Source organism: Lagopus leucura, unplaced genomic scaffold (assembly GCF_019238085.1).
Source record: "Lagopus leucura isolate 7727_CA_CO unplaced genomic scaffold, USGS_WTPT01 Super-Scaffold_797, whole genome shotgun sequence".
Classification (NCBI taxonomy): Eukaryota; Metazoa; Chordata; class Aves; order Galliformes; family Phasianidae; genus Lagopus; species Lagopus leucura.
Window position 1 is genome coordinate 4805924 of NW_024962259.1, and position 14668 is coordinate 4820591.

General features: G+C 42.5%; 2 protein-coding genes across 6 annotated transcripts in view; both read right to left on the reverse strand.

Annotated features, from left to right (window-relative positions):
• Window positions 1–427: 427 nt before the first annotated feature.
• Window positions 428–8859, reverse strand: SLC25A19 (solute carrier family 25 member 19). Of its 3 annotated transcripts, XM_042865233.1 has the most exons (7): window positions 8663–8859; window positions 8447–8578; window positions 7827–7982; window positions 6869–7039; window positions 5716–5899; window positions 5000–5130; window positions 428–3771 (listed from the first exon to the last, which is right to left on the reverse strand). In XM_042865233.1, exons 2-7 carry the CDS (start codon window positions 8570–8572, stop codon window positions 3571–3573), a joined length of 969 nt encoding a protein of 322 aa, XP_042721167.1. In that variant the 5' UTR covers window positions 8573–8578; window positions 8663–8859; the 3' UTR covers window positions 428–3570. The 3 variants fall into 3 exon arrangements, with proteins under 3 accessions (XP_042721167.1, XP_042721165.1, XP_042721168.1); XM_042865231.1 differs by having other exon boundaries at window positions 8447–8859; XM_042865234.1 differs by lacking the exon at window positions 6869–7039 and having other exon boundaries at window positions 8447–8859.
• A 1205-nt stretch (window positions 8860–10064) lies between these two features.
• Window positions 10065–14668, reverse strand: part of GRB2 (growth factor receptor bound protein 2) — a 37405-nt gene continuing 32801 nt past the window's right edge. For 2 of the 3 annotated variants that reach the window (XM_042865308.1, XM_042865307.1), the window contains exons 5-6: window positions 14221–14389; window positions 10065–12300 (exon numbers count right to left, since the gene is read on the reverse strand). In XM_042865308.1, the coding sequence (XP_042721242.1) occupies window positions 12115–12300; window positions 14221–14389 (355 nt within the window). In that variant the 3' untranslated portion in view covers window positions 10065–12114. The remainder of the gene's footprint in view (window positions 12301–14220; window positions 14390–14668) is intronic. The other variant, XM_042865309.1, reaches the window with a different exon arrangement.

Sequence of the window (14668 nt, forward strand, 5' to 3'; positions counted from 1 at the left end):
CTCATGCTTTCAAGAGCTTGCTGAATGCAGTGTAACTCATACGGAGCACACATTTTTTTTCTCTCAGGTCGGGAAGATCATTCAGCTCTTGACGTTACTGCAGCTTTTACCAGACAGCAATGCAGCCAGAACGCTGAAAATGGAAAACAGCCAGAGGAAATGCAGAGTGAGCAGTTTGTAACATTTTCTGCAGCATTGTGTGGCCTGGCTGAAAACAAAGCCTGAAATCCTTCACCGTGGATTTGCGGCTCAAGACAAAGCCCTGGCTGTGACTGTTTTGTGCAGTTCGCAACGATACTCAATGCAGAGAGGATAGCACAGCTCTGCCTGCCAATGGCTCCCAGGAAGCAGCTCCTGCCCCAGCAATCGTGCAGGGTCCAACTGCACACACTGACCGGAAGGGAAGGAATGAGAAACTGCAGCCAGACACGAGCACAACAAAGTATTTAATGTCTTGTCTTTATGAAGGTAGCCACATGCTTTAAGCACTTTGTGCTCACATGCCTTCAGATGACAGCAGCTGCAAAAGATCTACCCAGACAACAGAGAGAATTAATGTTCTGCATCACAATAACAGCTTAAATGCAAATTAAAAACAGTCAATTCCAGAACCAACTGTAAAACATTCATTTATTTTTAAAGATGATGCTACTGGATGAGCACCCATACAACCATCTAGGAACTCAGAGATGATCAGTGCTAAAGGAAACAGTGCATCCATCACAGAATTTGTGCATAAGGGCTCTCCCATTTCAGGCAGGTATGGTGGACCCCCATTGCCACAGTGTGATTTGTGCAATCCCAGAATCGTAGAATGGCCTGGATTGAAAAGGACCACAACAATCATCTAGTTTCAACTGTCCTGACGTGCGTGGGGTCACCAACTACCAGACCAGGCTGCTCAGAGCCACATCCAGCTGAGATGTAATGCTCTGCCTAAGTGCTTTTGGACATTATCACAATAGAAGGCACTGGAGGAAAACAAGTACAACAGCCAAGCGCTTGAGAGGTTAATTTCAGGCTACACAAATCCCTACTGACAGGGTTACATCAGTGAATCCCAGCTATCCCAACAGTTGGACTCTGGTGGTCTCACAGCAAGTCACCCACCGCAGGGTTCACTTGGATCTGCACTGAACTGCAAAACTTTTAAGAGATAATCTGTTCTGTTGTACAGAAGAACCAGGGGACTACAGCTATCTCCCGTTCTTCCGGTTCTAGGAAATTTTGTTTCGAATGGTGTTCATGGGTTTTGCTTGGGCAGCATCAGAAAGAAGAGCTACCACAGTTCTTTGCATTACACGACTCTTACTCCCTAAAGTAACATTGCCATTACAGTGGTTCCCCAACAGCAACTCTCAGTCTGCCAAGTGCACATCTCAAACTCCTCATGGACAGATGCTGCTGACCAAAGCAATGGTTATGTGCAACTTCCAATATTGTACAGTTGAGGTTGTCACCTCTTTCTCCTCCACTCACTGAAAGATCAGCTGCCTTTATGAGCCTCTAACATTTATGCCTAACGGCCTCCATGAGGGACGTATAAACCAGGTCGCATGCCAAAGCTCTGCCCGAGGAGAGCCTCTTACAGAGCCCAGGCTGGACTGACGTAACTTAAACACTGACACCTGCTGGAAGCAAGTCATGCGTTGCGGAGGAAATCTATCCGAGGGAGAAGAGGCTGCCCTATGCTCTCCATTGCTGCCCCTTCCATGGAGCAGGCAAGCACTACACACCCTGAAGCAGTTTGCCTGAATGACCTCAAGCCCCACAGCACATTCAAGGGACATAATCTTAACAGAGTACAGTTTTGTGCTCTTTATTCTTTGCCTCTGTGACAACCAAAGAAAATCATCCTCTGTTCCAGAGCTTACATTTCTCACTGCTGAGTTCCTACCCAGTTTACCTCTATTGTGTGCAGCTGAACTCTTTCACAGAAAACAAGAGTCCTGTAATGTTTAAATAGGACAGATGGCTCCGGATTTCCTATGGGGGTATGGAGGTCTAAGTCAGCATGGAAACTTTTCTGTCCTTGCTATAGCATTCCTCTCTACCAGTAGCCAAAAAAACAGTAACAACCCCAACCTGTCTATGTCTGTTTTGAAGGATGTCACGAGGCTCAGTTCACTACCGGTTATGATGTACGCCAAGTCATTATGGGCTATGATGCCTTCCAAGAATAACAGATAAACAGTAAACAAAGGCAAAATATTTTAAAGCACATTTTGAGGAGACCTCATTAGAGCCTGTGTAACACAGGAAAATGCCAGTGGGACTGAGGAACTCTGAGAAAACTTGTCAGCATTTTCATGCCCATTTTCTTAATGCATGCATTTAAAACTCCTCCTTAGAGGCTCATATATCAGCCTCCTATCTGACAATGCACAGTGAATCAAATTTTATATAGCTCTCAAAATCATCTGCAGTAAGAATTTCACTGGATATCTCATCCACCAGTGAAACAGCTGCTTTTTAAAAAGAGCCTCTCACAATAGCTCAGGATAAGTAACACTGATATGCAATCAAAATCGCTTGAGAAGGCTCATATCAACAGAATGGAATTGGTCATGCTGGAATTTGACCAGACCATTTGGGATTAACACCCTGATGATTGTAAAAATGTCACAGGAAACTGTTTTTAAAAAAAGACTCTAGCATGGTTTCCACTGGACTTTCCTTCACCGTTCCAACATAGTCCAAATTAAATCTACAAAGCACTTGTTCACCCACCTCATTGCAGCAGGGAAACAAAAAACTATGAAGTAAGAATTGGGCTTGTGCGTTGAAACCTCACAGAGTGGGGTTCTTCTCCCTTTGGGTTTATTTGTAAAAAGCACAACCGAGGCAATGCAAAATCTTGAGAGAAAAGACATGCCAGAAGAGAAATTGGCACTTAAGATACAATCAGGCTGACCAGAGGTAAAGGGAGAACAATCTCGAGTTAGCACGATCCACTAAAAGATGCTGTGTTTACAACTGGCACAGCCAGCAAGCTGTAATCGAGAAAAAAATGACCGTCAGCAAAGGAAACGAAAACCAAGCACCTGTGTATGCTGAAGTGGTTTTAGCTGTCTTTTCAAATCTGGTGCAGAGCTGCCTGTGCAACAGAGAAAAGAATAAGCTGTGAAGAGCAGGCCGAAAGGAAGAAAATAAAGTTGTGCAAATGCAGCATTAAGCGGCGCTATGTTGGTGAGGCAGCACCAGCTGTCCAGGACCCATCTGTGACCCACGGCAAGCACAAGCACTCACCCAGTTTACCAAGTGTCTTGTCAGAGCACAGTCTGTGCCAGGTAGTTAGCTGTATGCTTGGCTGCCCTCCTCACTAAACACACATTGGTATCAGGGGAGACAGAACAAAGAAGTGCTCTCTATAACAGCTTCCAGTAAAGCAATTCAGTGCATTTAGCACAACTGCAGTCACCTTCATCCCCTGCTTGGACACAGGACACAATTTCCTATGGGCTAGTGGAGTTCTGGGTGCTCTGACATTTCCAGCATGATAAAGACAGAGCAAAGCCTTCAGTTTCCCTCTTGCAGGAGAACACTAGGTAGACAAAACACATGCCCCTTTCAGCCTCCCTTCCTCTTGGGGCTGTCAGCATTCTTCAGGGCACACAGCAGGCTGCAGAACAGCTCATAAGTAAAGAAGATGAGACCAGTAGAGACAGCAGCCTTCAGCAAGCTGGGTGAAAGGCCCTTAAAGAATCCACCCGGGCCCTCCTCTCGCATGATCTGCCTTATGCAGTCCAGGAGACCCCTGTATATCCGCACCTGGGAAAGAATGGCACAAGGTTAAAAAAAGAAATCCAGGACAGCCTACTTGCAAAAGCAACAGAAATTCCCAGATTATACCACAGAAAAACATAGTCTAGACATGCAGCCTAGAGATGCTTTTCTTTTATTATAAATAACTGAAAATTTCAGAGAATCAGTTTGTTAAGAGTGCTGGTAGAGGGAAACTATATATTTTGCATCAGCAATGGCTTAAGAAGATTGTTTTAACTGAAGGTCCATAAAATCTTTATGCTACAATGGCATGCATTATTTATGGTGCAAGTTTGTGAAGCACTTATTTCAGATTGTGCTGCTATTGGTTTCCATCTCCTTCACTCTCTAAGAAGGGACAACTTCTCAGTTCTCTGACAGAAGAAAACACATCTACAGCACTTAGAAGTCTATAAATTAACTAGCTGCACGTCATCATATCATACCACAAAGGTTTAATACTGTGACACATCAATGCTAAGAACAAACACTGTACCTCACCAGAAGAAAAGAAGCATCAAGTGTAATAAGTTAAGATTTCAAGAGTTTCTTCAAATACAGGCTGATTTGCTTTTCAGACCCAGGGAATTTGGAGGAAAAAAGGAAACAACTACTTCTCAGGGAAAAACATAGATAGCTTCTTGAAAGATCTGTGGTTGCCTTAAAGCGTATTTCCAGATGTGATGAGCAGGGATTAGGAATGCCAGAAGTATTTAATTTGCTTTGAATTTCAGGACATTCTGGTACATAAAATGTATGCTTTGTACACTTTGAATACTTTGTTCCCATTCCTTGCAGCAAAACATTAATTTCAGAAAATGATCCTGAGAGACAGGTGACCCCAGCATAAAGCTAGCATAATTCTTGGTCACCTATTTGGTTCCAAATCACAAAATCAGGTGGCAAGTAGAAGAATAAAGGAAATTAAAACCCCTTTGTTTTTACAACTCATCCTCAGCTCCAAGACAGCCTAGCTGATGAAGATGGATGACAAGGCAGAACACAGGTATGCTGGACAATGTAAGAAAATAATCCAATTTATTCAAGCAGCTATTCCCAGTATTATTAAGTGAGAACAGTGCTTAGCTCACAGAAGCTAGAAAGTTGCCAACCACATACAAAGACAACAAGTACTTCTAATGAATCATCACTTCACTGCAGTGATGAATGGGCTCTGGATTGTCTTGATGTGAATCCAGATGAATGAAAAATAGAGAATTCAAACATTTCTTACCTGCCCAAAGGCTGCTCGGGCACGCTCAAAGCCACCCACTTGCAGTCGTTTTTTGATCAGGTCAAAAGGGTAAGTGAGGGTTTTACTGATGATTCCAGCACAGCTGCCACAAACAAGGTTTTTAACATTGCCTGAGAAGCAGAAAGAGGAAAACACAGCAAAGAGGGAGAAAAGAGGATTAGCAGTGACCTCAGATTGAAAAGTTATTAAAAGTAAATTAAAATGCTTTTTAAAAGAAGGAAGGCCAGAAACACTGTGAAGTTACACCATTTTTTCTGCATAGTTTGACTACTGAACCTCAATCTATATTCTTCCACACTGGGGTCCCAATGCCCACTCTGGAGCCAGAGTGTAACAGCTCACCTACACTGATTACATTAATTTATGATTTTGACCTACCAAGTGGCAGTGCACAAAAGAAACAGCCACCAGCTCAAGAAAAAGCACCTTGGGCTGCTGACACTTCACTTTCCCATCTAGTTACATTTCCTTCATGACCATTCGAAACCATTCAAAAAGGTGCTTGAAAAATTAATTCCACATACGTCTGGAGTATCCCTGCAGGGTTACGAATGAGATGGGGAATTCAGATGCTTTTAAGAGGTTGCATACAAAAAGTTGATAGGAATGAATACTGAGCTTATGTCAGTCCCCCTAAACAACATTTACGATTACTTTCTTTTAATATCACAGACTTAATTATGTTAAGTACTTACCTCCTTCTTTTCCTTCATCTGGAATCATCCGTTCTGAAAACTGTTGCAGAATATTGTAGAAGGAGAATTGGAAACCAGCATATGGGAAGACAGCAATGATTGTAGGGGTCAGACCTCTATAGAAAGTCCGAGGCCCTTCTGTCTGGTACATGGTCATCACTGCATGGTGAAGGTTCTGATAGATCTGGACAACACAGAAGACATTGACTTGCCAGTGAAAGAGGCTTAGAAACAGCAAAATCAAAGGTTAGGATACTTGTAAGTAAAGAGTATAAGAACTTCCTTTTGCCTAAAATACAACTGACTGATTTTCAGCACAGTGCAATGAACAAAATGATTTCGTATATCTTCATGCAGTATTCTCAGCTAAACCCTTGTGGCTCTTATAAGTAAGCTGACAACTTAAGCCTATGCCTAACTTAGACTAATTGAACAAACAGATTGTTAGGTCTGCACTAGAGCCTGGGCTGACAATGAATCCCACATCTAAGCCATGCTTCTGAGGGAAACAAATGAGGCACAGGGCTGAGCTGTGGACTGAGACCACTTGAAGCATTGATGTAATTATTTAATTTGCTATTTAACAGCTCAGCTTGCTCCTGAAACAGAATTCAGACAATACATACTGTGATTCTACTGCAAGCTAAAACAAAAACCAGAAACGGTTCCAATACAAATTCATATGTGTCTAATTATTACAGACCTAATCAGCATGGAGACCAACTCTTGTATAAGTAAGATTAAGAAACACAGGTAAAAGGCACCAATTATCATCCTCATCATGACTTAAACTTCACTGCATGTAAATCGAAAGTCAAACATGTGAAGCACCACGGACTAAGGATTATTTTCTCCAACTGGCCAATAGCCAAAATGAAAATTGAGTTATCTTTGTAAGGACAACTTTACCTTTCTGCATCACCTGTCAGAAGTCAAACAAAAACAGGATCAGCAAAACACAATTAAAGAAGCTATATCAACTGTACGGAGGATACCCTGCATGCAACACAAACATTGCCCAGTAAGAGCAACTTCTCCTTTATGCTGACCCACTGTTAGCACAGACTGTTTCAAACTTCCTGTATTCTCAGAAATGAAATATTGCTGCTGCTGCTATGGCTTGTAATTCCAAACATCAAATCCTTAACCATACCTTAGGCTCACCCTGAGCAGCAAAACGAGTACGTAGTGTGTCAACAGGCTGAACTGCAACAGTGGCTGTGCAAGCTGATAGTCCACCACAGATGAAGTGCACAAAGGAATTGCGGGCATTGTATGAGGTGATGTTGTGCACCAGTTTGGTCAAGCTTTCAAATGCCATGAACTTGCAGAAACAAACATGCAGAGGTCAAGGAGTCATTTCTTATCACTGATGCAGATCTCCCACTCTTTCATTTTACTAAGAGCTCCACCCACAGCTTACAACCACCTCCTCTCTCTATCCTTCAAAAGTTCTTCAATTTGCAACCTACTGGAGCATGTGCTCAAAGAATGCCTTGTAAAAGTCACTGAGCAGCCTGAAGAATGCTTGGGGTATCGTGATCTCTGGTATTTCCTGTACATCTTACATTTAGAACTGCAAAAAACATATTTTAAAGCTCTCTCTATATATTGAAAATTGTTTACTATATTACATACATGCTGCCCATTACTTTTTCAACCAGAGATCATAAAACACGCTGCTAATACTTATAAATTAAGCATAGCAACACTGTGCAAAATGCTGTCATCAGCCTCACTGACTTCACTGCCCTTACAGCTTGCTAGGAAAATGTGAATCAAAGCAAAGAACTACACATGCTTGGCTCATATAAACAGTTACGAGAAGTGTCAGGAACAAGCAGGGCTTGTCTGTGACACCAGGGTACTCAGTGAACTGAGATTGCTTTTGCTTTGCTCCACACTGGCCAAGCAGAATTAAGCTGCGTTCAGGAAGCTTGGAAGTATTAACTTAAGAACTAGACACCAACATTATTTAACTACACATATTTGAGACTGGAGTTGTCTTGAATCAGTCCTATTAAGCTGGACCTTTCTGCATCAGCTCATTCTATCAGTCTGAAGAGAAAAAATGTCCATACAAACACCGAGCCCATCTAGTATCATCTTACCTGAACTGCTCCATAGCCAACTGAAAGGAGCTGTGCAGGAACATGACCCTTCCAGAAGGCTAATATCCCCTCCTCCTGGAATATACGCCGTGCAGCCTGCAAGATGCCATGATATTTAGCCCCTGGAGTTTTGAAGGAGAGCCGCTCAATTTGAAGCTGGAGGAAAACAGAAAATATTTTCAATTCCACATCATGATTCAACAAGGTTCAAGTGTCCCATGCAGAAATTCATAACCCCAATAGCCAACCAAAGCTGAGTGAAGACATTCTGTGTTCCCTCAAAATCGCATGTAGAACCAAGTGGGATACTTTCTATACAGGACTTTGAAGAACAAGAAACATGCATACCACATTAAAGTAGCCAATAAGGATGATAGAGAAATTCATTAAGCGAGATTGTTTAGATGAGGAAAAGAGAACAAACTGTGAAAAACACAAGATGTCATTCAAGCATACAGGTTACACAAAGAGAAGTGCTGGCCTCAGCTCAGTCCTACTGCCTTGAATCGCGTGCAGCATCCACAAAGGCAGATTCATCTTGCCCTGGCTGAGGTGACCTTGGTCACACAGGACAGCGAGCTCTGCTCTGTGACAGACGCGTCCCCCAGCAAGTCAGGTACCTGAAAGCGGATCTTGATGACGTCCAAAGGGCTGATCAGGACCCGAGTGACGAAGCCCGATGCTGATCCTGCTGCAGCTGCTTCCACCGTGGAGACGCACTTTGCCTCTGGGTCATAGCCGACCATGCCTGCCTGCTGTCACTGCAGTGTCAGTAGGAGCCCTGCTTTCCCGCGCTGGGGCTCTACGGCCCCAAACCCCCTACACCAAAACCGCACCTCACGCCAGGGGCCAAGAGCCCCACATCCTCACCACCTTCCCACCCCTTCTTCAGGCCGGGGGCCCCAGCAGACACCCCCTCGTCCCAAAACAGCCTCTCCTCGCTCCACGGGCCCCGTATCGTACGCCGGAGCAGCGCGGGACGCAGATCCGAGTGCAGCCGTTGGCCGCAGCCGCGCCGGGCCCAGGCCGGCGTTAGCCGCCTGCAGGCCGCCGTACTGCGCCTGCGCACCGCGGGGCACGCTGGCAGTTGTAGTCCCACAAGGCCCCCAGCAACACCGAGAGGAGCGGCGGCCCGGCCGCCCCCACGTACCGCTGCGCTTCTCGAACGAGAGCAAAGGCTGCGCAGAGCAGGCAGCACGAGAACAGCAACAGCGTAGGGGCCCGCGAAAAGGTAGCTGGGATAGTGGGTTTTTGTACTTACAGCGTTTTTGGCATCTGGGGCAGCCAAGGTGGAAAATAACTCTTCCCTATGTGCCATCACAGCAGCAACAAACATTCTTCTTTCCTCCTTAGATCAGAAGGAAAGAAAGCTTCGCTCAACTTTTCACTAGAGGCTCAAAGTATGAGTAACAGTTCGGAGCCATTGATCCAGCTTCAGCATTGTAAAATAGAAGTGCCAAAGGTACAACCCCTACTACGCATTTATTTAAAAATTGTAGTGGAACAAATAGGAAAATAATGGAGTCATTGGTACATCTCGACTACGTCTGCATTTGAGCATCAGTAAGAGGAATTGTTACAACACAGTTTAATCAGCAGATGTTCTCCTTTCGTATTTTAAAACCCAGTGCCTAGCCGAGAGGCACCGTCTGGACATAAGGCTGGGAGGAGATGCAGATTCAGAGTAGCAGCTGCCAAAAGGTAACACCGAGCACCTCATTAGAACCATCACTTCCATTGCTTTATGCAACAAGAAAAAAAACAAGTGACAAGTGGCACTGACCAAGCAGAGCTAACCTTCATGTGGCAGTCTGAGCTGAAGCCACTATTCTTACAGAAGCTTGTCCTTCCCTCTGTCCTTCAGCGAGATGCTCCAGAAATAACTAGTATACCACTCTTCTTTACTGCCTCCTTACTACATTGGTCAGCACCACAGGTTAGGAAGAGCTTAAAAAAAAAAAAAAAAAAAAAGGAAGAAGTGTTTAAGTGCCACTCCAAATTCTGCTAAGAGATTCACTGCTTTCCTACTGGACAGTGAACCAATAAATTCCTTTCCCCTTTCTTTACTATTTGCAATAGTGTAAGTTACATGGATTGTGGCTGGCTTAGACCAAAAGAGCAGTGAATTTAGGTAGGCATGCTGAGAACCAATCATGATGCCAGTAAGTCTGAGCACTTACAGATTAGCTTTATCAGCTATATTCTGGTCAGATGAAATAACAGACAAATGCCCAAGTGAAGAATTCAATGTATATTTATTATTCACAGTTAATTACTATCTACCAAATGCTGCTGCAGAGTTAAAGGATTAAGTACATAGGCCTTTTTTTATTTAAACACTGATTTTTTTTTTTTTAATATATATACACACACAAGACATATGTCTGCAAGGTTGCATGATATACACCAATTCCAAAATAAGGAAACAATCAAATGGTCCAGGTATAGAATGCCATAGATTCTTCTTCCAATCACTTTATGAAGAAGGAAGTGAGTGACAGCTAGCAAAGAGAGGGGGAGAAAGTAATGCTCTACAGGATAGCTCTCTCTTTAATCTGCTGGAAAATTAAAGTGTAAGGCAGAGTTTGTCTCAGAAATAAAACATAACATTTAGTACAAAAAAGGCACCCTCCAACAAACGACTGCCTGTACTTAGGCAGGACAGGAGAAGCTCTCCACTGCAGTTTCTGGATTCGTTGTTGGAGTGAAGGGATCCAGCCAAGTAGCTCTCAAAAGGAAAAATAACACAACTGAAGATTGGCACAGGGAGTAATGCAGTTTGATTTCTTTCTATCCAATTCAATGTCACACTGCTCTGGTGAAAGAGCAAATGGCCACAATGAAGGCCATTATTGGAAAAGGTGGGAATTATAGTCATCACACAGCCTGCTGTGAATGGGGAGTCTAACAGTAACACTGACCTGAAGAGGGAGGAGAAACTGGAGAACAGTGATGCCAACCCCACTTTTCAAGAGCAACACAACTGCAAATAACTCCCTTATCCAGGCAAAAGAGACAGGTTGATTACATGCATCACATAGAAACATTCACTAACAGCATAAAATGTTTTCAAGCACTGTTTCTTGAGGTTTTTCTGCATTATAATTTTCCATCAACGGAATGTACATTTTGTAGGACATCTCAGGGCTACTCTTTCTCAAATTCCCCACTTAACCTTCCCTCCCCCAAATATTCTTCCTCATTTTCCCTGGTCATATCTTTCCCCTTTCTCTTAAATCTTTTGAGGCTTCTGGTTTCAGCTTCCCATGTTTGAGCAGCCCAAGCTGCCAAGGAATGCCTTTTTTTTTTTTTCCCCTGTAACAAGGAAAGTCAAAGAACAAGTCAAATCTTTAGAACAAAGCTCCATCTCTGTAGATTTTTTTCAGGTATCCATTGACAAAGCCACCCTTCCTTTACACCTTCCATCCAGAAGTATTTATTTACACATAGGCAGAAAAAAAGGCCCTCTGAAAAGCTCTGGACTGTCCTTTTAACTTAAAAAATAATAAAAAAAAACAAGGGAAAGGCACTATGGAAAAAATTACAGAATGTGCTCAACCGTACACAGTTAAGAAAAGAAACAAAAAGACTATCAGCACAGCAATAACAAACTTCGGTTGTAGTTTGGAGTTTCTGAAAGCAACTCTGTGACTCAAACAAAAAAAGAAATCCACAACTCTTCTCCCTTCCTCAGCTTGGAAGCTGCTGAGCTTCAGAAGAAAGTGACAAAGGAGAAGAGACAAAAATTAGAGCAATACCTCATCTTTCTCAGGCAAGAGCAGCTGAATGCTGAAGGCAAGAGCAGAGACTTTTTAAATTATTATTATTTTTTTTTTTTAAAGGCAGGACTGTGTATTTGGTTTTCCTCTCATGTCCCTTCATGACAAATAAACCATTTGCAGAGAGAAAATACCAGCAGAGTTTCTCCCTTTTCCTTTAACTGCATGGCTACAATTTTAAATGGCATTAAAACTTCATGCCTGGACAGAGGACAAGGGGAAACATTAAGTAAATGAAAGGGAGTAACCCAGGAGCAGCTGAGGAAATTCTTTTTTTTTTTTTTTTTTTTTTCTTCTTCTTTTTTGATAAGTTTTGGTGTGTAAGTTGAACTCTTCCCTCCCCCCAACCCCTTCAGCCCCTGAAGTTCCACACTGTGAAGGAGGATCACCTCACGGTGAAAGGTGACTCAGGTTTTATTGCCGTGTGATTTTAGGTCACTGGCTGCAGTTAGGCTCTGTATGTAATTACTGTTTCTCTTGTTTCTTTAAATAATCTGTAATATTTATCTCTAGATGTTCCGGTTCACTGGGGTCACATAGTTGCGTGGAAACATGCCCGTCTGTCCGTGGCAGGCTCCCTTCCACCAGTTGGGGTCAGAATTGTCAAGGACTTGGATAAAGTCTCCACGGCGGAAACCCAACTCTCCTTCCTCCTGGGGATCAAAATCAAACAGAGCTTGAACGTACGTTGGTTGCTGAAAATAAAGAAATAAAGATGTGTGGAATGAGAATCATCCTCAGCACTCAAGACATCTGCTTCCTCAAGCAAGATTTTAACTTATACCAGATTTTAGTAGTGAACATTTGGGCTGTTTCATTTCCCTTAAATCCAACCTTTATCATCTGTAGCAAGACAATTAAAAAGTATAGTCTACAGAAGGGAAAGAAAAAAACAAAAACCAGAAGTTATGGTTTAACCCAGCAGATGGCTAAGCATCACACACTCATTTGCTCACTCCTCCTCTTCCCAGTGGGGTGGGGGAGAGCGTCAAGAAAAAAAAAAAAAACAGTAGAACTCATTGGTTGAGATAAAACTGTTTAGTAAGACAGAAAAAGGAAGAAGAATAATAGTTAATGACTATGCATATGTGAATGCATAACAAGTGATGCACAAGCAGTTGCTCACCACCTGCCAATCGATATCTTCTCTGCCTGGAGGATCCCAAGCAGAAGAAGAAAGAGATGAACGCCCACCCCTTTAAAAACTTTTCTTCCACATGATATCATATGGTACGGAATACCCCTTTGGCCAGTTTAAGTCAGCTGTCCTTGTTCTGTCCCCTCTCATTTGCTCGGACCCCCTGTGCCTCCTAGTTCTCTGTGCATCCCCTTATTGGTAGGACAGTAGGAGAAACCAAGAAAACTGAAGTGTCCTTGGCTCTGTACAGCACTGCTCAGCAACAACTGGAAACACTGGTGTGTTATTGTTTTTGTTTTCAGGGGGAAAAAAAAAAACAACACACAGAACCCTACTAGATACTGTGAAGTAAAACAACTCTGTCTCAGCTGAAACTAAGACAACAGGTTTCTGTGAAAGTGCAAAATAAAACCAGATGTCACAGATGTTCTAGTATTTATTTTCCAGTGTCCAAAACTTACTACAAACTCCATACTCCGCTGAATTATGATGGTCTTTTTGCTCATTTGCCCTGCTACATCAAATGACAACATTAATATTACTGATCTACCTAGCCGCTGTAATACACAAAATTCTTCTGCAGAATTGGATGTTGGTGTTCTGTACATTTCCTTTAAGCCGCTCCAGTATTAGAAAGTTTTGCTATAGAGTGTGTGTGTTTTGTCACCAAATGCTTCTATTCCTACAGAGAAGTTACACATTCATTTAAAAATGCATTTGCATTCTTAAAACATGGAGTCTAGAAAGGTATCTTCATGCTGCTTGCTGTTTTCGAACAGCTCTTTTCCCATTCTCTGTTCACCATTAACTAAACAGCACAGAGCCATATGTTAATTCAGATGAACTGTGGCAAAGGCTGACAGCATCCAAAGAGCAGTACAAGTTTCCACATCTCTTCAAGATGGAACTAGAATAACTGCATACAGAAGCAGTTATATCCAACCTAACATTTTGTATGTCCTGGGAAACGAAACAAAAAGACAGACACAACCTGACACTTAGCAGTAGTTTTTCAGTTCCTTTTTACATTTGCCAAGTTTAAAACATATGCTACTACCTGTAGCCACTTCTTCAGGCAAGACCACTACTAAAATTTCACTGCTATTGAGGAGTACAGTTCTGGATCCCAACCAGTACAAAACCATGCTTTCTTACTGTATCCTAAACCAGAAGTAAACATGTTCGTAACTCACAGGAATTGGATTATCTTACTTCAACAGTGCCCATAAACATTAACACAAGCCAACTATTCAAGCAACAACACCTCCAGAAATGAATACTAGGAGTTTTAGCAGGTAGACTGTGCACAAACATCCAGATTATTTTCCAGTATACTGGCAGCAAGATCCAAAAATAAACTCCCACAGGCAAAAAAGTCAGTTTTTCTCCATCCCCATTCATATAACCTAAGATGCAATCCCAGTTCAAACTGTGATTGCAATAGTTCAAATATGCTCTGAAGAAACGGTTCTCTTACCTGTGGCACCTGTTCAATATCCCGTAGAAATATTTGCTGGTTCCTGGAGACAGACGTGGATCTGTGATAATCTACCAGCTCATTCAAAGAATTGAACTTCACCACCCAGAGGAAATACTTGCCAGCCCCATCTCTAAGCACCTTGAAGTGCTGCACATCATTTCCAAACCTGGGAAAAAAGAGCAAACAATGCAGAAAAGAACAGTCACCGAGCACTCTTCTAGAGCTGAGACTTTACAACAAAAAGATTATTCAGGACATAGTTGGTGACAATGATAATGCAGGTATCAACCAGTTGCTGTGAAGATGATACTTGAAAACTGTCTGGCAATTGTATATTACAGAAATCAGAAACCAGAGACAGAATTCAAATACTGAATTTATTTTGAAAAAAATTCTGCAAGCTTCACATGCACTCTTCTTAATAGTAGAGCTTCAGTTTAAAACC